The sequence below is a fragment of the Platichthys flesus genome, chromosome 3 (assembly GCF_949316205.1).
Source record: "Platichthys flesus chromosome 3, fPlaFle2.1, whole genome shotgun sequence".
NCBI lineage: Eukaryota > Metazoa > Chordata > Actinopteri > Pleuronectiformes > Pleuronectidae > Platichthys > Platichthys flesus.
Window position 1 is genome coordinate 18,505,571 of NC_084947.1, and position 20,367 is coordinate 18,525,937.

Here is a 20,367-nt window from a genome sequence, read left to right on the forward strand (position 1 = left end):
GGACTGTGGGATGAAGCCAGAGTATTCGGAGAAAACTCTCAAAGACACAGGGAGAACATTAAAGCTCCACTCTGAAAGAATCTTCTCACTGCGAGTCAATTATCCTATTGCAGAAGTAATTCCATTCTAAAAACCTCTAAACATCTTCAACCATTCCAAACAGGAAGGTTTCTGCAGAATCATAATATTTCTGCGTTTCCAGACAAAAGGGGCTCATGACATCCTCAACAAAGAAGAGGAAAACAGTTACAAATGAAAGAATGAGAAAAAAGAAATATGTCAAACGTGTTGGGTATTTCAAATTTAGTTTTATTAACAATGCATCCCTTTGATAGGATTGTATGTTTCTTTAGGTCATCAATGTCCCAAAGACATACTGTACACATTATACAAGGGAAACCACGATTCAGGCAACAAAAAAAAAAAGAAAACAAAATCTTTTTAAATTATAATACAGTCTTGAGGAAAAAATATAAATAACTTTTTTTCTTCTCTGGTTGAGCTCACTCTATGGTACAGACATATAATAAATAGATCTGATCTGACATCACTCAGCTGATCTATGAATCATCTCTCTACGAGTCCATTTTTGTAGCAGCATTATAGCAAAAACAAGCCAATGGAAACAGAGATCCCTGTTTCCCTGGAAACCTTTTAAAAATCCTTTAGTCAGCACACACACCCCCTCCCCCTTCTTAGCCAATGACAGACAGTGATATTGCGTTGTGGAAACAGATTCAGGGGGTCGTTATATTCCTACAATGTGATGGCAGCATGTAATGGCAACCTATTTATAAAGTTAAGCGAGAAACGCGTTACGGTGACGTTACAACTTTGCCATGCTTGTTGCACATGCAGTGGAGGTGAAGCAAAGAGGTAAGAAGGCAGAGTCGGGTAGAGCTGCTGGGCTTATGCAGGTTCTGCAAATGTCTGAGCAGAGCTTGGTACTAAATCTGTAATCAATCATTCTACAGATAACTTGTACGACGGAGCACAAGACCAGCGGCTTCCTGAGAAGCTCACTTATAATGCAATGGCTGAAGAAAATACATTAAAGGTCCTACAGAAGTAAAGGATGGCATAAACTATCATTAAATTACATGCTATTCTCATGTACCGAGTAAGGGTGGCATATATAGAGCTTATGCAAATATGATACTAGTGATGTTTGATTGTCTGAGATACAAGAAATAGAAAAGGAATTAGCGGCCTGTGCTGATGAGAGGCTACAGGGTTGTAGGAAGCGTTGAGGTGAGAGAAGCCAAAGAGCCTACCTGGCTAGAACAGATCACAGGTCAGGGTGGGATATGAGCCAGGAAGGCTCCAGATACGTTTTTTTAAAACAACAGGATTCCTCTGTAGTGTTTTGTTTCGTTAAGGAGAAAAGAACGCAGGTCCGAGGAATCACTGGTTAGACACAACAACATGCCTTATTCATTTCATTACAGAAAAAACACCACCTCTGGAAAGAGATAAAATGTTGGTAGAATTATTTCATTTTCTTTTTTTCTTCTGTTTTGAACACAATGTGAATCTTAATGATTCAGCTTGTCCTTAAGCATTATGTTTTCTGATTATTGAATGTTGCCCAAGATTGCCAACCCATGTGAAAACAGTATTTGGTTAAACTGCTCCCCCTTGATCCTGTTAAAAGAAGAAAATAAAGTCTGAGACAGCATTAGGCATGTCAGGTTAAACCTAGTTTACAGATACGGATGTCCGTTTCCCAGCTTGATTTAGCTAGAAGAAAGGTGAGTGGTGATCACTTCCTTGATGTCCTTGGCTATGGAACTCTGTTTTGAGCAACAGAAACACGCCAAACGTTTCCCCATCCTTTGAGCCATAACTTAATTTCTCTCAGTCTCGCATTCGTTCGATGTTTGTAGGGTGGCAGGACCGGGGCTGTGCAAGGAACACGAAAGGGAAGGGTGATCAGGATTCTGCAGGAGGGGGATCGTCCTCTTCGACAGGTTTTGGTAGCTTCGTCAGGATTGCCTCGGCTTCCTCGTACATCTGGAAAAGAGGAAACATGTTGGAATATATGGGATACATGTAGAGATTCAGAATGGGATGGGGGTTGGTTTATTTTCTCACTGGCATGAATTGCACATCCTGGAAGAGCTCCTGTATGAAACGTCTTGAGGTCAAGCGAAACATGCAGTGGGCCAGGAGGTGAGACACCTCGGAGTACAGGCAGATGTCGTCAAACGCATACGGAAACTTCTCCTTTATCCTAGAGAAACAGAGGGGATTTAACACATCTTTAAAAACAACTTCTTTTGTTCGGCAAATAAACATGCATCTAAAAAATGTAAAATAAGTGGGGCTTTACGTCAGTAGTCCTGTTTCGTGGCCTTTGGTTCCCACAGAGGAGCTGAGGTTGATGATGAGGCGGAGAACCTCCTTCCTCAGCAAGACACGGGAGGCGGGGCCGTCCTCTGATATCCCCTTTCCGCCTGAGAGACACATAAATCAATAAATACTCAATATACACCAATAAATAAAAAATACATTAACTGTAAAGCTGTGCAACTGCTTTAAAAATATTTCCCTTATTCCATCTGGAGCTTTGTGCTTCCAAACCCTCTGTATTACCTTTCCTACATTATAATTTTCTTTAATTTACCATCAAGCACAGACAGCGACAGATGCTCTGAGCTACTTCTTTTATACTTCAATCAAATACAAAGCACTGGTTGTATTTTAGCCACACAGGGTCACACTGGCTCATTTTTGGGTCATCTGTCTTCTGATGGTGTCGCTCATTGTCTACTTTAACCTGGACTAATAGAATGGAAGCTTTCCTTGTCAAATAAAGGGCAAACAAACAAAGAATGGGACTGAAAGGTGGATCTGACTCAGAAGTATTTCCTGTTCATACTTCATTCACACATTTTAATCATGTGGTAGTAAAAGTGAGGCGGAATTTAATATGGTGGTAAATGCAACGTAATACAATTATTAAAATGATAAAGTAACAATACAGTAATTAGTTTAAGGGTTGTTTTGGTATTTCAGATGATATCCTACATGTTGTGGTGATTCTTACCGAGGACAACGTCAGCAGGTGTGGGCGTGCTACAGATGGAGCCTTGTGACACTGCAGCATCGCTGCAGCCTGACACACCAGAGAACTTGGACTGAGGCATCACCTCCAGACGATGGCCGCTCTTGCCTCCCCATGACGGAAAGTCGACATAGTCTGTCAGAGGGGAAACAAACGGAGCATCTTTTATTTTCTGTACTGACTTTAAAGTATGTCCATGACTGACTGAGTGTGTTTGCATGTGTGTGGGGGGGAGGCTCACCTGTGCAAGGCTGTGTGCTGTTGAACTGTGGCTGTGGCGGGTACCCGAGGACAATGGCTCCCACACAGTACAGGCAGTTCTCTTCGGAGTGATCCTGCAGTCCCGTCTCGTCTAAGCCCACCGTGTGGTTCTGGGTGTCACCTCGACACACTATCAGCTCAGAGATACTGAACTGCTGCTTCAGTAGTGGGATAGCCGGGCGGTCACCTGCAGAGGGAAGAACCATGGTGAGCACAAAGGAACACAATCCACCAGTCCGATTCAAAATCATATGTTGTCATTTGATTATACAAGAAGTTGTATTTACCATCTCCATCGCCAAAGAGGAAGCGTTTACGCTCTTCAGACGGTGGGCTGATCCTCTGCTGAAAGTAAGCTAAGTCTCTGATGTGGAACATATCATTGATGTCCATGGGCAGTGCGAGGCCAATGTAGTCATCGTTGCACCCATAGGTGATGCCAGATACCATAGAGCGCACTGAAGAGCAGCGGTGCAGGGTGCTTTGGTTGATGGGGCTGAGCAGCTCCTCTTTATCCAGAGAGGCAAAGCTCAGCGCTTTCAGGAACCTAGGTAGGGCAAGAGGAGAGGTACGTGAGAGGATCCGGGGGGAGAGACTGGGACAGAAAAGGAACGTGGGGAGTAAGTGAAAAAAATGTTGGATAAAAGCACAGAGACAGAGACTCAGTGAGCAGACAGTGCGAAGGACGTCGGGATCCTAACAGGCTCTAATGCCAGCATGTTATGAGGGCGGCAGCTACAGATACACTCACAGCACAGGACATCCAAGTGTGATAAAGTCTTCAGGCATAGAAAAACTTTAAAATACACCGAAGTACCCAATAACCACAAATAACCACTTGTCCGTAGCTTCCAAATGAAAAAGAAACATATCCAGTAAGAGACTAAAATGTATATGAAGGTTAATTGGCACTATTAACCATAGCTTAATTAAGCTATTAACCATAGCTTAATCGTTTGACTAAACATTCATTGGTTCAAGCTTTTAATTTGTATGAATTGCTGAATCTTGGAAAATGGTTCAGGATTTTTTTAATAGCTATTTATGTTGCACTCTGGCTCCTTGTTCTTTTTTTTCTTCTAAATAATGAGGTCTTATAAGCCTCTCATAGGCAGGACAGATAATGTTCAAGACACATAATATAAAAACAATGTCGACACTGGAACACTGATGATCCATCACCTATATTTCTATGTTATAATTAAACAACTCATATGTGTAAAATAGACAGTGAATGTGAAGAGAGTTTAATATACAGTAGGAGTGAAAAGCTGGTACCTCTACTATAATATCTATATAGTGGCAAGTATCTCTACCTTTGCGCTGTTTACTTCTAAGAAGACTCACAGCTCCTAGAGGCAGGAACAACCAGCAACTGACCAATCTACACAGGTCACACTACAGGGCTACGGGAGTCAAATCAACTGTAAAACAACTGCAGGCAAGGAGTCATAGTTGCAACTAAACTAAAAGCAACGAGGACATAATTGTTCTAGATCGGTGCTAGAAGCTATTTGTCTACTCAGGAGGACACTGGGCCTCTCCACCCACCACGGTGCGAGTGTTCTGGACAGCCTGCGGTACGGGTTTAAGACGCTGGGTTCTGGACAGGTGAGCCGTCTGTCTGATATTCTGACAGACATAGCAGAAGGTGCACAAAAAACACATTATCACATCTGTCATTGCTAAGGCGGGCACAAATCAAAAATCTACCTCAGGCACAGAGCTGCTTAAGCTGAACGGAGGAGGCTAGTTGAGTTGTTACTGGGACATGAGATTACATTTTTATGTTGCAAAGAAAAACAGATTGTTAAAAAAAGGAAGAAAATATATTCATGTAAACAAAATGAAAGCTGCAGTGTTAGTTTTCCGTCGTTCAATCCCTGTCACTATGATTTACCTGCGAGGTGTTAATCTGGAGTCCAGGCTGCCTGTCTTCATAGTGATGGTGTCGGTGAAGAGTACGTCTTTGGCCGGCGAAGCCAAGGCTTCACTGTGAGACAAAGATGGGTGTATCCTCTGCTGCTGAAGCCTCTTCAACGTAGCGTAGCCCAGCGCGTCTCTTGGGCTGGTGTACATGAAGCTACAGTCAGCCAAACTCTTGATGGTGGCGACTGAAGGAGACTTGAGAGATTGAGCTCGGCGAGGGAGTGTGTGCGAGGAGCCGGGCGGTACCAGAGAGACAGTGGACGACTTCGACATTGAAATATGGTTGGTCTGAGCCTGGGGTGTGAGGGAGGAGAGTGTTTTGACAGTCTTGGCAGACACCACCGTGTTGAGGCTCACACAGTCAGAAGAGTCTGGTTCAGGTTCGGGATGCTCAGGGTTTCCAACGGTCTCCCTAGAGGGGCTGGAGCTCATGGAGCTGATGCCGCTGGTTGTGGTGTCCGTGTTAAAGCTCTGACTGCGGCTTTTAAACTGAGTACCTCCACCACCACCTCCTCCGCCCCCTCCTACGTTGCCTCCACTAGAGGAGGAGCCACCATCCCCTCCTGCCAGACGCTCTCGGCTGCTCTGCTCCCGCTCACGACTGGGGTGCTCCACAGCCCCTTGCCCTCCTAGACCACTTAGTCCAAGGCCTGAGCCTCCTCCCCTTGTCAGCCTTCCATCCACAAGGTGCTCCTCGGAGCCGCCCCTGGTACCAACAAAGGACGTCTCCAGACTCACTGTGGGACTCTTTGGCATTCCTCTGCCATTAAACACAGGGGTGAAGACATCCCCCTGGTTTGGGCTGTACACTGAGGGTTCGGTCACTGTCCTGTTACGCCTCATACTCCCTGTCTTGAGCTCAGTAGGGGTACGAGAGCCTGACGGGGTCTTGGGGTCGCTGGTGGAGCGCAGCTTCTTGCTGGGAAGGGGCAGGGAGTTGAGGAAACGGGTGCGAACAAAGCGTGTGGAGGCCAGGATTGTGAAGGGGCTGCGGTCCTTGATGGGTTTGGGGTGAAGATGGAAGGGCTCATCTGACTGGTCCAGAACATCACACTTGTCATCCTCCAGTATGTACATGTCTGAAAGCACAAAGAGTTGATCAAAACCAGAGCGGGAGGCGAAAAAGATAATGTCTGGCGTAACTGCCATCAAAAATACCAGATTACTATTGTGGTGGAGCATTATGTAACAAATGATTAAGACTCTCTCAAAATGTTCTCGAAATCCTACATACTTGGCTGAGACTCGCTCTCGCTGTTGTGGCGCGAGCTGGTGGATTCAGAGTTCAGACTGAGCGTGCTTGGCACTGAGGAAAGTTCAGAGGTTAAGTGAGTGTCGACCTCGTCTGGAGTGACGGGCCACAACGTCCTGCGACTGTGTCTGACCGTGTCCCAGCCGTAATGCTTCAGCACATCACAGCCCTGCCGGGTCTTGGATATGACGCCCAGAACATAAACACAGGTGCTGTGGACAGGAGAGGACTGTTAGTGAAAATACGATGGTGTGCTGTATTTACCACTTGTCTGTTTTGTTGAAAAGATCTTTAAGGTTAACTGTGAAATGATTTGCATCTATAATTCAGCAAAAAACACAAGTGTCCTGCTTATTTTTTAAAAGTGTCTGTTCAAAATGATTGACATTAAATAGTCAAATCTGGGTATTTTATAGTGAAAAGTGGTAAAAAACTAAAAATAGGATCAGCTTACCCTCGTACTGAGAGCACCTCACAGTGCTGAGCCAATGCGAGGATGTCAGGAATAACATTCTCCTCCTGCAGGAGATTCAGACCCCAGTTTGAAGAGCCAATATTGCCCTGCAGGGAAAACAACACACACCATCAGAACCATCTCTTTGTAACTCTCAATATCAAGTTGACAGTGAAAGTGTTCCTCACCAGTGCCCACAGAGCAGCCTTCAGCTGTTTAATTCCCTCCCAGGTGTCCAGCATCGGGGAGCGAACTGTGTAGCTGAGGTCAGGAACCACACTCTGCAAAAGACAGAGGGTAAGAACAAAGACAAGCTGCATCTGGACAAACCACTCGCTCCCAGAAAAACTAATATGGGAAATTGAAAACGAGAAATGGAAGCTGTGTGATGTTGAACCGATAAACAAGTAATTACCTGAACCTCCAAAAGATGACAGCCTGTCTTATCATGGACCAGCTGTCCGTACAAGTGCACAGGAAGATAGACATTTGGTCTTTGTAACCTGGAGACAACCCGAAAAGTTAGAATACTACTGTTTGCAAAGCACCCCCGGGGGTTTGTCAGATTATACCGACAGTATTTAAGAGTCAAGGGTCTCACCTTTGGTTGCTGCGTCTGACGTAGTTGTCTCCATCAACAGGTTTGCGGTACGTGGTAAGTGCTTCGTTGAGCTGCTCCTCTATCAGGTCCACATACTTAAGGTTGTATTCCTGCAATCCATATGACATGTGGGTCACAGAGTTAAACAGTCTTCTGTTAGCTTGTGGTCTTATCAGGATTTAGAAGCAGATGAATTTAAAAACTATTATTAAATGGATTATGCTGTTAATACCTTCTGCCATTTATCCAGCTGCTTGCTCACATAACCCCTCTCATTGAGGTAGGAGAAACCTTTAGGAATGGACAAGAACCTAAACAGACACAAGATGCACAGGGTATTTAAAGACGTAAAATCTGTTGGATGATAAAACAAATCAATTTAGGTTTAGAGGAATTTACAACCAAGGCTTCCATCCTAACCCAAACCTCAGTGGGAAGTGAGCAGCCTTTTATGTGAACTGGGGGGGGGGGGGGGGTTACAATCTGTATAAAACTCACCTGAGGAGCAGCAGGAGGCCTTTATCTCCCAGGTGGGACAGAGCTGGTTTTAGCTGGATTAACGCATGAAGGTTGGCCTGTGAAGCAGCACAATACAGCAAGTCAGACAGCAGGAAGCATAAACACACTACAGAACCATGTAAACAGAGGAGAAAAACAGCCACAGCTCAATTCCATGTAAATCCATATTTTCTCTGCCTCTTACAATATCAATGGAACAAGTTAAATCTTTGTTTCTGTGGTAACTTAAGGCACAACAGCACAAGTTAGTTTGGTGGATCAATGACTTGGAATAGAGATAGTGGAGCCGCTTTGATCTTCTCTACATTAAAACCACTTCATCACTTAGTCATGGAGCCCAGCAGAATTAAACACTAGTAGCTCCAGAGGGCGCTGTTGCTCAGTAACGTTACACAGTGTTGCTGCAATGCTCTGCTTTACATTCATTCAGCTTCTAATGCTCTCTCTCACATGTGAGCTGCACAGCAGAGTTAACAGCTCTACTGTGTTGACTGTAGTCAGTGAGTGATTCACGTCACCTTGTCCTCACACGCCTCATCCAGGATGTCCAGGGCCTCCATGGACACGGCTTTGCTGTGGTCATGAAGCTGCGTGACCAGTAGCTCCATGCCCCAGCTACTGAAGAACTCCACGCCCGCACGCAGAAGCACACGGAGGTGTTTGGTGCCATACAGCCTACACGTCTGCTCGTGAGACCAGAGGCATTGTGGGAAGAGGAAGGGGCATTGTTATTGAAGCCAAGGAGATTATGTTTTATGCGTTTGTCTGGTGGTTTTTTGTTTGGAAACATGATTCCATAAAAAAACTGTGAACTGGTTTGCATCACACTTGGCAAAGGAGTAGGCAAGAGAAGAACCCAGTAAACTTAGCTTAGATCCTGTTGATTGGGAAGCTTTCTTCTGCCACTTCCTTTCACATTAAGTAGTAGGGCATTTTTATCAAATATTAAGGTTTATCCTAGGTGGTATTTGCTCTACTTTTTCTGCATGATCTGCAGTTGCAAAGTCTAGCTCAACATAGCTTCAGTTACTTGGACACAGATGAATGCAAGGTAATTGCACGTTTCAGAAGGTATTTTTATGTTTGTGTGAGTCGTGTTCCTGTGGCTGTCTCACATCAGTAGCAGCAGTGAGGATCTTGGAGAGGATCACTCTAGCCAGACCGTCTCTGCTGTAGTCCAGTGTGGTTACAGCAAGTTTGAGCACAGCGTCCTGGTTCTTCACAGAGCAGAGATTCAGCAGGCTGCAAGTACAAATCGGACGAGTTGTTAGCAGGTCCTCAATCCAATGCGTCGTTGTGGTGGGTTCATGGGCCTGGAACAGGTTTTTCTGTTTACTCACCACTGAAACAGGCCACACTTCTCAAGCAGCTTGACTCCCTGTGGGTGGGCAGAGAGCGTCCCCAGGAAGAGGAAATAGTGTTGGCTGAGTGTGGTGAGCAGGCCGTTACTCTGCAGACAGCGCTCAGGCTTCAGTCCTGAGGACGAGGAGAGCCACGACACCATGTCCTTCACCAGCTCCTCCAGGTAACCCTGGCCATCCTGGTGACAAGAGGAAGAAGAGGGGAGAAGAGAGGACAGAGGGAAGGTGGCAAATTAGAAAATGACCAAAGGTAAAACAGGAATATAAGGTTTGTGACTTTGTGCACATTTCTCTCACCTCATCTGAGTCCATGAGGAACTCAACAAACTGACAACCAACCACAGTGAGTTGTCTGGCCTTCACGTGATCCAGTGCCAGTCCTGCATACAATTTACTACTGGGCTTATAAAAGTAAAGCAGCCTCCGCACAAACCTGTTCAAACAAATTGAATACAATTTGTCAGATAAGCACGTAAAAATTTTGACCATGCTGCAATGGGGCTTTGGCGGATATGAAGGGGTCTCACTTGTGCATGTGTTCATCTTTGTTGTTCCTGAGGTTCACATTTGGCCACTGGGAGAGAAAAACAAACATTTTAATATAAGACAGGGAAAAAATGTTCACAATGGAGTTTGTGGTGCTTCATGAGAACAGCCTGACCTTCAGGATGGTGGCAATAAGCAGCCAGTTCCACTCCAGGTTGTGCTTGTGGTTGAGAATGTGACTGTCTCTCAGGTTCAGCATAAGTGCATCTTCTGTGTCCTGAAACATTGAAATAGGGACACATACCAGTTGAATTGGTTTTACATATTATATGGCAATTCTTTCCCTTGTGAAAAACTAATTCATTTATTCAATAAAGAAACCTAACTTTCTTATAGGCGTTACGTATAACTCAAAATCTGTTGCACCTCATTCTTACATTGTATCTCACATATTTAAGCAACGTTACACAATCTTACACCCAAAGAACATTCGGGGTATTCTTGGAATAAAAAAACAACTTGGAAATTCAACCATTTTTCAGGTGAAACAAATGCTTTTCAAATCAGACACCGGCTCAGTGTGTGAACTCTGACAGGCTTCAAACACAGTTGTTATCCATTCCGCCAAAAATGACGATTACAACACACGACCATAACTGTCACCAAAATACCAGCTGCTTTGACGACTTGACTTAAAAATGAACGTTATACTTTCTTTCAAGTGGCGTGGAGATTAAAATTGACAACCTGTTTTCCTTCATTGGCAGCAAATGTGAAAATACATCTGTTGTCTCTCCCCTTCTACAACATAACTTGGATGGGGACCATTGAGGGTTTCACTTTTTGACTGCTTTGAAAGTATCATACTGGGACATATTGTGCAATGTATGCATGTTGTCATATTTTTCTGTAAAAAAAAACTTCAGTACGGTACTCAAAATTGCAAGTATGAGTATGACATTATACAAAGTGAGACACAACCTAGTTTATTATTCATTTGTGAAGAATACTTATGTACCCGTTTCCCCTTCTTCAGTATTTGTGCGAAGCTAAACTAAACACAACCCAAATGTTTGTAGTGAACACAAAGAGATGAAATTGATATCTGCTCAGAGTAGGATGGCAAATAAGCATATAAACAAAAAAGTACTCCTCTTAACAAACTATATATGATGATGTTACACAGGGGACGTCTAAATATTGAATGTAGATTGTGAGAAGTGTGTTTGTCTTTACCTTAATAATGTAGATATCCCTGTGGACACGCGAGTGGGACTCTCTGCGGCTATTTGACGACACCGACTTGCGAATGATGTGGTCCAGGTACAGACTGTGTGGTTTCAAACCTTTCTTCTTCATCTCATGGAAACGCTTCAGATTGTTGACAGCTGCACTCGCTCGACTGAAAAATACACAATTGATAATAGCGATTTAATTCAGCTTCCCGAGTATTTGGGATTATGTTAATTATAATTGATTTGTGGAAGTGTATTGGATTCACAGTTAGAATAGTGAGAAAATGTGCTTTTATTTGTGAGGAAAAGGAGACGTGTGGGTGTGACAGTGTGTCCTCACAGTCGTTTCTCCTGGGGGATGTCAAAGGAGGCTGCCATGTTGATAAGGGTGGGAAGGCAGTGCAGGTGGTGACTGTGGGAATGAGGAAGGATGGTGTTCGCCTAAACATGAGAGAAGGGGGTGGAAGAAAGAGCCGAGATGCATTTTGAATTAGAATCACAGTAACTCAGTCGTAGCGGGCAGCTGTTCAAATGAAAAATATCTCTGTTTAATTTACAGTGACACAGAAGAGGAAACATTTAGGACTTTTGCAGTTTGTGAGAACGCAATGGGAAAAATAATGTTCTATAACAGTTCTCCTAATTATGCCGCATATTATTTCCCCACTTTCTTAATTACCATGTGCAGAAGTTCTCCCAACAGGATGGTAGCTCTGATAGCGAGCAGGTCATCGCTACTGGTCACAACTTCAACAATACCCTACAGAGCCAAAGAAAGGGAAAGAAAAGACACATGCACGCTTTAATGCTGCTGTGTAGAATGGTAAATCAAACATGCGGTGTCAAATCGTTACACAATCCAATCAGAGAAACCAAGGTGTACGATTCTCCTTGACTCACCTCTAACAGCCCACTGGAGATGAAGGCAGACAGAACAAATCCTAGGTAGTTGTCCATCAGATCAGGCCTAATGAAGCAAAGCATGACAGATTAATTTATTAGCAGATTAATTCTTGAATGATGGCCAAAAATGTGAATGAGAAAAGAAGGGACATAGGTTTACAGGACATTTGGACACACAACCCAGGGGTTGACTCCATGTTGTTCTCTCTCACCTGGAGCGGGCCCGATGGGGCAGGACGACTTTGGCCTCAGCAGCAACAAACCCATCAGACAGTCTCCAGGTGTCCTGGAACCTGGCAGGGTCTGAGGACAAATAAGAGAAGAGATAACTTATAGTATAATGTGAACGTAAATATTAGGGGTCTAAAAACTAGAAAGCTTTTTGCCATGACTATGCAGGGTCACATAGCCAAAGAAATTACAGTTTGGCTATGTGGCTGCAAAACAACCAAAGTAGCACATACCGAGATACTGTGGATATTAAAATGAATTCTCAAGTTACAAAAAAATGTCCTCACCAACACTTAGAAGACCTTCTGTAAAGTCTTCAGTTACAATGGGCACAGGGAGCCTGAATATCTCATATAACACCTCCAACAAGCCTTTCTGTGGGAGATCACAATGAAGCAATCAGATACATAAATGTTGTTAATAAGTCGTTCACAAATAAAACACTTAAAAAAATTACATATATATAAAAGCGCAAACCCTGTGACAGAAACTGAAGCACGAGGACCCATAAAGACTTAGGGGAAATTAGGGGATGCGGTTCAATAAAATGTTAATGGAAGCTACGGACTTTGCTTTAGTCATATATCTTATCTGACATATATCTTAAATCAGATAATATATATGACTCAGATAACTGACTCTGTTAATACCCTGACTGGAACCAAAACTAATGAGAGCTGCTATGGTTCTTCATCTTACTACAGCTACAGTAAAACGAAGACCTAATGGGCAGACATTTTACAGACAGGAGATTTGCACGTCAGTGAGGTGTTGGATGCTAGGGAAGGAACACAAGAGCTATCCACATTTATAACTGCTAACTTCCTTGTTCTTTCAGACATTTTCTGTAAATATTTGGAATGTAGCTGTGTCAATACTCACCCTAACTTCCATATTTGGTATGCAAAGTAAGCCAATTAAAGACTGGATACCAGAATTTCCAGCCTTGCATAGGTTGATAATCCCTGAGTCACAGAAAGAGACACTTGTAACTCATGATACCCTTAAAATGAAAACACATTACTTATCAAACAATGTAACTATGTCTTAGCCCTTACCAGACCAGGAGCGAAAGGCTGCCACTATGGCCATCCTACTCGACAAGAAACGGGCCTCTCTGTCCTCCCTGAGAACATGAAAACACGCATATTAATAAACAAGGCACCATGTTCCACCGTACAACATCATTATGATCTCTCTTTGCACAGAGCACTGAAAAACCTTTCACCAAGGCTCAAACTATACCCTCAATGTAAAACTTGAAAGACGTAAAAATAAAAAAATAAAAAAGGAATCAATAAAAGATCTTTTTATGTAAAGACAAAACTTCAAGAGGAACTTAAAGGAGAGTTGCTTCAAATCCTGGGGGCATGTCACTGTGGAGTCAAAAAGCCCTTAAAACAAGGGTCATATCATAAAAACACTATACAAGCCCTCAACTTTCTCGACGCATGGTGTTACCAATATAGAAACGGAGCAAACTCTAAACAGAGGGAAATGTCAGAACACTATCTATATTGTTTTCCTGATGTAACAGTTAAACTCTTCATACTCCCTGCCGCACACACTCACTTGAGTTGCCCTTCAGTCGTGTCTGCGTTGTGCCGGTAGTGAAAATCTGTGAAAGGGGCGAGGATTTGCTGGAGGACAGAAACACATACACAAAAGATGGATGAGTACAACATATAACAGACCTATTAAGGGTTATTAACCCACCAAACATCTTGCAGTAATAATGACCTAGCTATAGATCTCATATGACACCCCGGTGGCTCTAATGACTACAATCATGAGACGCTTCTGTCCCAGGTGCCCGTTTACAGACAATGAGGCTTTAGAGAAACGTTGTAATCGATTACTCTAAGCTCCATGGGAAAGAGACGTACAACCTGATGTCAATCCTGCGGCACACTGGCTCATTTATGAACGGCAGCGGACTCTGAATTTCATATCTGTGCATACCTCCAGCTCGACGTCCACCCGTACGTACTGGCGGGTACGTGGGTGGTTGAGAAGATGGAGAATGGTGGTGATCAGTGCTTCGTTGATGCGACTCAACTGACAATCGATCACACTCTTCAGGATGGTGCTGAGGCCGCCTCGTTTGGCCACCACCTCTGGGTTCTTCAGGGCTGCGAGTGGAATTAGTCAGCAACAAAGAAATATTAGTCGCTTTGTCTCCTTCTTAATCACAAATGAGGTTTTTCACAGGGTTGATTTCTGTCCATGAACAGAGTGACTTTCTGAGGCCGGGCACTCACCGAGCTCACATACGATGGCGATGGCCGCGCGGACCATGCGGTCTCTCTCCTGGAGTCCATCCGTGCCGATAGCAATTAGAGAGTTTGTGATAGACGTGGGGAACAACATTGCATTGACAGTGATAATCTACAGGAAGAGGGAGAGGAGAGAAAAATGAGTCATTAACAAGGCTGGACAAATAGATGCATACATTTTTTTCAATGTCTCTATGGCCTTTTTTTCTAAGAGTATCAACGTAGTAAGTGATGGGGAAATAGATTTAAGAGGCCAGGCTATATGTAATGAACACAGGGGTAATATTACTACTTGTATGGCAAAGTATTCCTCTACTGAAACCAGAGCCTGACTCAATGTGTGTGTGTGAGGAAGGTTTACAGTAAACTACAGAAAGAGCTATAAATAACCTCGCCCGCAGACTCGTACCAAGTGTCCACACTTTGACACTGCTGCTAGCCCAAGGATCTTTCTGGTGGCACTTTGTGCTGGCACTGAAGCTGATGTTGAGCGCAGAGGGCTAACTCCTAGTGAGTGACGCTGAATATACAATTAATTGGCTGCAGAGGAATGGAAATACAAAAATAATAATGCTGTGTTCTATATATATATATCTTACCTTTCGAACGAGTCTCAGAGCCTGAGTTCTCTCGCCCTCATTGCTCTGCTGGATGTCAATGCATCTGAAACAAGAACACAGAGGCACCATTAATCATGGCCTTCTCGTTTCAACACAGCCAGCTAGTGAGAGAAAAATAAACCTGTCAACGATTGAAGCATAGCACTTCTAAAGGACCATGCAAATTGCAGAAATATCTGTTATGAACCCACATCATCAGAATGTGCCCAGCTGTTTCCATTTGACTGGTCAAAACAGAATCTCACCTGGCTATTAAGTAGTCCACCTGTAGTCTGAGGACCTTCTGCAGCACGGCGGTGTCTCTAATGAGGTAGCGGAGCGCCCGCAACCCTGCTGCACGCACTTCCTTGGCCTCATTCAGTAGAGCTAGTCGCAGACTTTGGGTGAAAAATTTGAAAATGGACATGGCTACAGAATTAATATACTTTACAAACTTGATTTATTTCCTGAAATATTTCATATGCATAATGGATTTAAAAGGCCTTTTCAAATTAAAAAGCTCTGATGTATATTAATCACCGGTCCTTGCTAACTAAGGGTTTTACTTGGCTTATGACCTGGAAAAAGAGCACATGCTGAAAAAACATGAAACTACTGATAAAGTGTCTCTGACAAACTTACCAAACGATGATTTCTTCGTGTGTAAACCCAAAGTTCTCTTCACGGTAACCAATGCTGCATAGCAGCTGTAACACAGAGACAGAACAAGACATCATTTTTTGGGTCTATAAACGGACTGCATTTAACGTGATCTTTTGGATCAGAGTAATCCTAGCACAGGCATAATGGTGGCACAATGGAACATTGTTATATTAAGATGAGAGTTCAGAGTCTCAATCCTTCCCTTTATACACTCACCATTAAACAATGTTTGAGTCAAAGAAAAAACAAACACACAATTGTGAATGGATAATCTTATGGTTTCACTGGTGGTAGTTACAATCACAGAAGCATTGGGACAACACAGGTCGTGTGGTTGGCGCAGGATTTATCACCAGCATTTGTTGTTTATGAGTACATGCGCTTGTATATGTTTGAGGAATAAAACAAGAGGGTGAGAACAGGAAGTAAGATACAGGTTGAATGATTATTTTGAGCTGCTTTCAGACAGGCACTGATCTCAATGCGAGAGCCTCTAGACTGTCTAGTAAGCCCCCTAGTAAAACCTCTGTGGGCGCGACAGATAAAAACTAAATCAGTATTTTAAAAAGCATACGCAACGACAGACCCGGACAAAGCTGTCAAGAGATATTTTGGTGATGAGGGGCGATGCTGGTGACGATGTGTCGTAAACATCTCCACAGAGAAATTTGTAAATTTCATTCTGCCTGTGCAAGCTGCATCACCCCTCACAAGAACATTCCGGAGAATTCTGTGCTGTTGTGAACGCGTCTGAGCGAGGAGCCTTCTGCTGCGTTGCTCATGTGAGAAAGGCAAACACCAGAGAAAGTCCAGACCCAAAAAATTCACCTGCGTTCATGTCTCAAAACGTCTTTGTATACCTCCGCGTTCAACCCGACTATTTGTTTCGGTTTTGTGTACCCTACCAAGCCGACTCCAGCTCCTTCACCAAAGTTCCTCAATAATTAACCAGGGCCAAAACACTGCTGGTGTATAAAACATTCAAATTATATGTACACAAAATACTATGTCCATAATGAACATAATAAGTAAAGCAGTTCATATCGAACAACTATTATCTGGGAGGCGAATGCTTACAAAAGCACAGTTAAGAAAGGCCATCATACACACAAAGCAATTAGTAAGGGTCAGGGATCCTCAGAAAATCATTTTTGAGCACCCTGAGGCGCCCAGGCAGTGGTCACAAAAGTGCAGGTTACATACACCTATAGTGACACAGCAGCAGCAGCAGCAGAGGAGCCGATGAGTAAACCAAACGGGTAATTTATGTGTGAATCGTGTCTTGAAGCTGAAAGTAATCCTCTTTTCTCTCGTTCATTACAAACCACAGAGCAAGGGGAGATGGAACAGGATGGGTGAACAGGGGCATGGTAAGTAAGGGGTTGTTTTAAACCAGCTGTGATGTCAGAGTCCAGGCAGGAAGGGGGAGAGGAGATGGGGCGAGGGGCATGTGACACTCTCGGGGGGGATTAGGTCACCCTCGCTGTCCTGGAACCCATATAAGGCATCAGGGGCATGGTGCTCGAACAGACGTATACACACACGTCATGACTATTACCCTCCTGTCAGTTGTAAACAAGGGAGTTAGGTGTACGGATTACAGACGCACATCTCAGCCTCACACTTCCAGTCGAATGCACTGCCAGCTGCACAGGTTTTCTGAAGGCCAGCACAAACTGGCTGCACGGCCACCAACAGTTGGACAAAACATGTCCATGACACACAGTCATGGGTGGTTTACGACCGCGGGTGGCTCAGTGCAAATCAGCAAACGTTTACACATCTGGTGCCCAAGGTTGGTGAATTGGACATTTTCTCAACAACAAGACGGTGAACGAAAACAACATTTTCTTTCAAACTTAGCTTTCAGCGTTGCAAGTACTTTTGTACACAATGTTATTCCTGTACACACTTACAAGAGGGCTCAAGACTATTCTTATATGCAGAGCGCACTAGTACATCACTTGTCCACACAAATAAAAAGACTAAAAACACCATCTGAACCTCTATCTGCAGCAAAGCACTAAACGAATAGAAAATCAACCAAATCTCTTATTCCCTCTTCTTTTTTTGCAAACAATACATCTGTGCACCCTGGCCATCGATTACTGATAAGTGGGACACACAAAGCCCAATAAATCTCGTAGCTATCCGCGATCACTTGTTTTGTGTCAAACTTGTTTTGTGTTTCAGTTTAACTCAACACAATTTAGTTGGTCCCATTGACATTTAAGAGATTTAGAAGCACAACATTTGTTTGTACTGGAAGACCTTCACTTTTACCATCAACAATAGAAAATATAATAAAGTTTGACAGTGTCTAAGCCAGGTTCATAAAAATAATAACCAGACATTAAGCATCTCAAGTTTCAAAGTCAGGGTGCAGCTCTTGAAGCACATTAAGTCAGGGGTGTTTCACCATCCCTAGAGCTCCTGCTACAGTCACTGTCAGCATTACAATGACAAGACACAGCAAGGCCTAGTGGCAGCAACACCCAAGAGGAGAAGATCAAGGAGAGGTCAGTGGTGACATGACAGAGGAGGGGAAGTCCATCTTTACAAAGAGTGGGTCACAAGTCTTGAAAGGTTGGATCTTTGCAAGTGCACCCTCAATAATTATCTGTGTAGTCAGGAGTGTATAAAGTAATAAATAAAACACTGGAGTAAAAACGTCATAATGTGAGAGTTACCTTTATGAAGTTGTTCAGGTGGCCCAGTTTTCGCATGTTACTGACTCCGTGTGATTTGGCCACATTTTGGAGGATTTCACGGAAGTTTTCTGACGGCTCTGCAGGAGAACAAAAAGGAAACACAATGTAACCAAGACAAACTTTATATTACACCATATTGCCACAATAACAGTCAATGAACTGTAGTTGATATATTGCAGGAAGGAAGTTGGTATAGCTGGTCAAACTAAATGAATATGTACAGTCTAAACAAGGTCCAGACTGTGAAAGCTAGACTTGAGCAGGGAAGTATGCTTTTTTTTTTCATTTTCAGTTCCTTTCAGCGACTGTGTAAAAACAAAGGAAAGAACATCTAGACACTATATTTAAGCAAACAGATAAATGCTGCAGAAACCAACAAAACATCAGCTTAACAAATTGTATACAATATTTTCTCTTCAGTTACCAATGTTAGCCAAGCGCTGAGGCAGATTCAGATACAGCAGACACATTAAAATACACACTGAATTTAAATTAGTACAAAATGTACAAATGTTATTTTTGTCCATAAGAAAAACAAACACTAGATCTGTGATAGATTGGATGGAATCATACAAACACTGACGAGCATTGTCTGCAGAACTTGTGGTAGCATATTATATTGCCTAACTGTATCAGACATTGCCGGAGCTCCAGAGACTAATGCAGCAATGATCTGCATGTGCAATAGCCGTCCTTTGGGATAGATAGGACAAAAAAACATTTGTCATGGTCTTAACATCAGGATTTCAAGTTTGATGACCTTGAAAGTCGTGGGTGCAGACACACTTTAGGATTAGGAGTGCACACAACTCCAACATTTTATGATCTGTTACCCAGACCTGAAGTTAAGCATTGAGGTCCAATATCTTACACACAGCATGCTTTGCGACTCCATGAAGAAACAGCGGATTGAATGCCCCTCCACCTCATCCCCCATGTCGATGAGACACTGTGACTGTTTATTCATCTGACATTTGAGATGCTGATTAACGCTGGTTTGCAGTGCAGTAGTGAAACCAGTGTTGGTTGTGACACAGGGATTGCTGGGTGGTGCACAGTGCTGCTGCTGCTGCTGCTGCAGGAGAATAACTGAGCAGATGTATCAGAGAACAACTCGAAGAAAAAACACCCTGCTCAGCTAAACACACCCTGTCCTGCAGCTAGCTACACCCTCAGCATTGCTGCAGCGCTTGTGCCTGTCCGGCTTGATACGAGCCCGTTTTGTCCACTGGCACGAACCAAAACAACACACCGTCGCCATGGCTGCTTAGCTGTGGCAGCTAGCTCATGCTAACCCGGCTAGTCAGTTAGCTCGCAGCCGCCTGTTATTATGGTATAGCAGGCTAAACTAAACCGAGAGGGGGGAGTGAACAGCATCACTGATGGGACATGAGCCCCCGGGAACCAGGTTTTCACTCCCCGGCGCCATAGCTCGCACAAACGCGCCTCATCCATCTTGAACAATAATCGCTCTCAGGGTGATGATGCTTACCTCTGGTCAGATCCAGCGGTACGTTCTCCTCCCCGCTGTCATTCCGACCTGTCAGAAACACACAGCGGCCAAATGGTCAGGGATCCCGCCCGGCTCATCACATGCTCGGGAACATCTTCTTTCACAATATGCCGATATCACACATGCCGCCCAGTCGAGCTTTTAATGCTTACCTCGCATCCGAAGACTCCGGATAGGACGGCCGCGGAAGCTGGCCGCCATGTTTCCAGGAACATACACAACACCGGAAACTTCGCGGCTTCTCGCGAGAAAATAGACGAACAACGGGGGAGAGTCCGGGGACTTCGCTTCACCGCAGCAGACCTG

At 43.8% G+C, this 20,367-nt stretch overlaps 1 protein-coding gene across 2 annotated transcripts; it reads right to left on the bottom strand.

The window, feature by feature from the left end:
- Positions 1-288: 288 nt before the first annotated feature.
- LOC133949098 (rapamycin-insensitive companion of mTOR-like) lies at positions 289-20,274 on the bottom strand. 2 transcript variants are annotated; one of them, XM_062383290.1, is made up of 37 exons: positions 20,214-20,274; positions 20,041-20,088; positions 18,528-18,625; positions 15,817-15,881; positions 15,441-15,572; positions 15,175-15,238; positions 14,561-14,687; positions 14,262-14,431; positions 13,872-13,939; positions 13,358-13,425; positions 13,182-13,264; positions 12,587-12,674; positions 12,281-12,371; positions 12,066-12,132; positions 11,845-11,925; positions 11,506-11,606; positions 11,167-11,332; positions 10,106-10,207; positions 9,972-10,018; positions 9,742-9,877; positions 9,424-9,623; positions 9,199-9,325; positions 8,602-8,766; positions 8,063-8,139; positions 7,797-7,875; positions 7,565-7,674; positions 7,379-7,466; positions 7,152-7,244; positions 6,964-7,070; positions 6,492-6,721; positions 5,229-6,336; positions 3,616-3,875; positions 3,309-3,515; positions 3,050-3,202; positions 2,333-2,456; positions 2,095-2,233; positions 289-2,013 (listed from the first exon to the last, which is right to left on the bottom strand). In XM_062383290.1, exons 1-37 carry the CDS (start codon positions 20,260-20,262, stop codon positions 1,933-1,935), a joined length of 5,199 nt encoding a protein of 1,732 aa, XP_062239274.1. In that variant the 5' UTR covers positions 20,263-20,274; the 3' UTR covers positions 289-1,932. The 2 variants fall into 2 exon arrangements, with proteins under 2 accessions (XP_062239274.1, XP_062239266.1); XM_062383282.1 differs by having other exon boundaries at positions 3,616-3,923.
- Between the last annotated feature and the right edge of the window lie 93 nt (positions 20,275-20,367).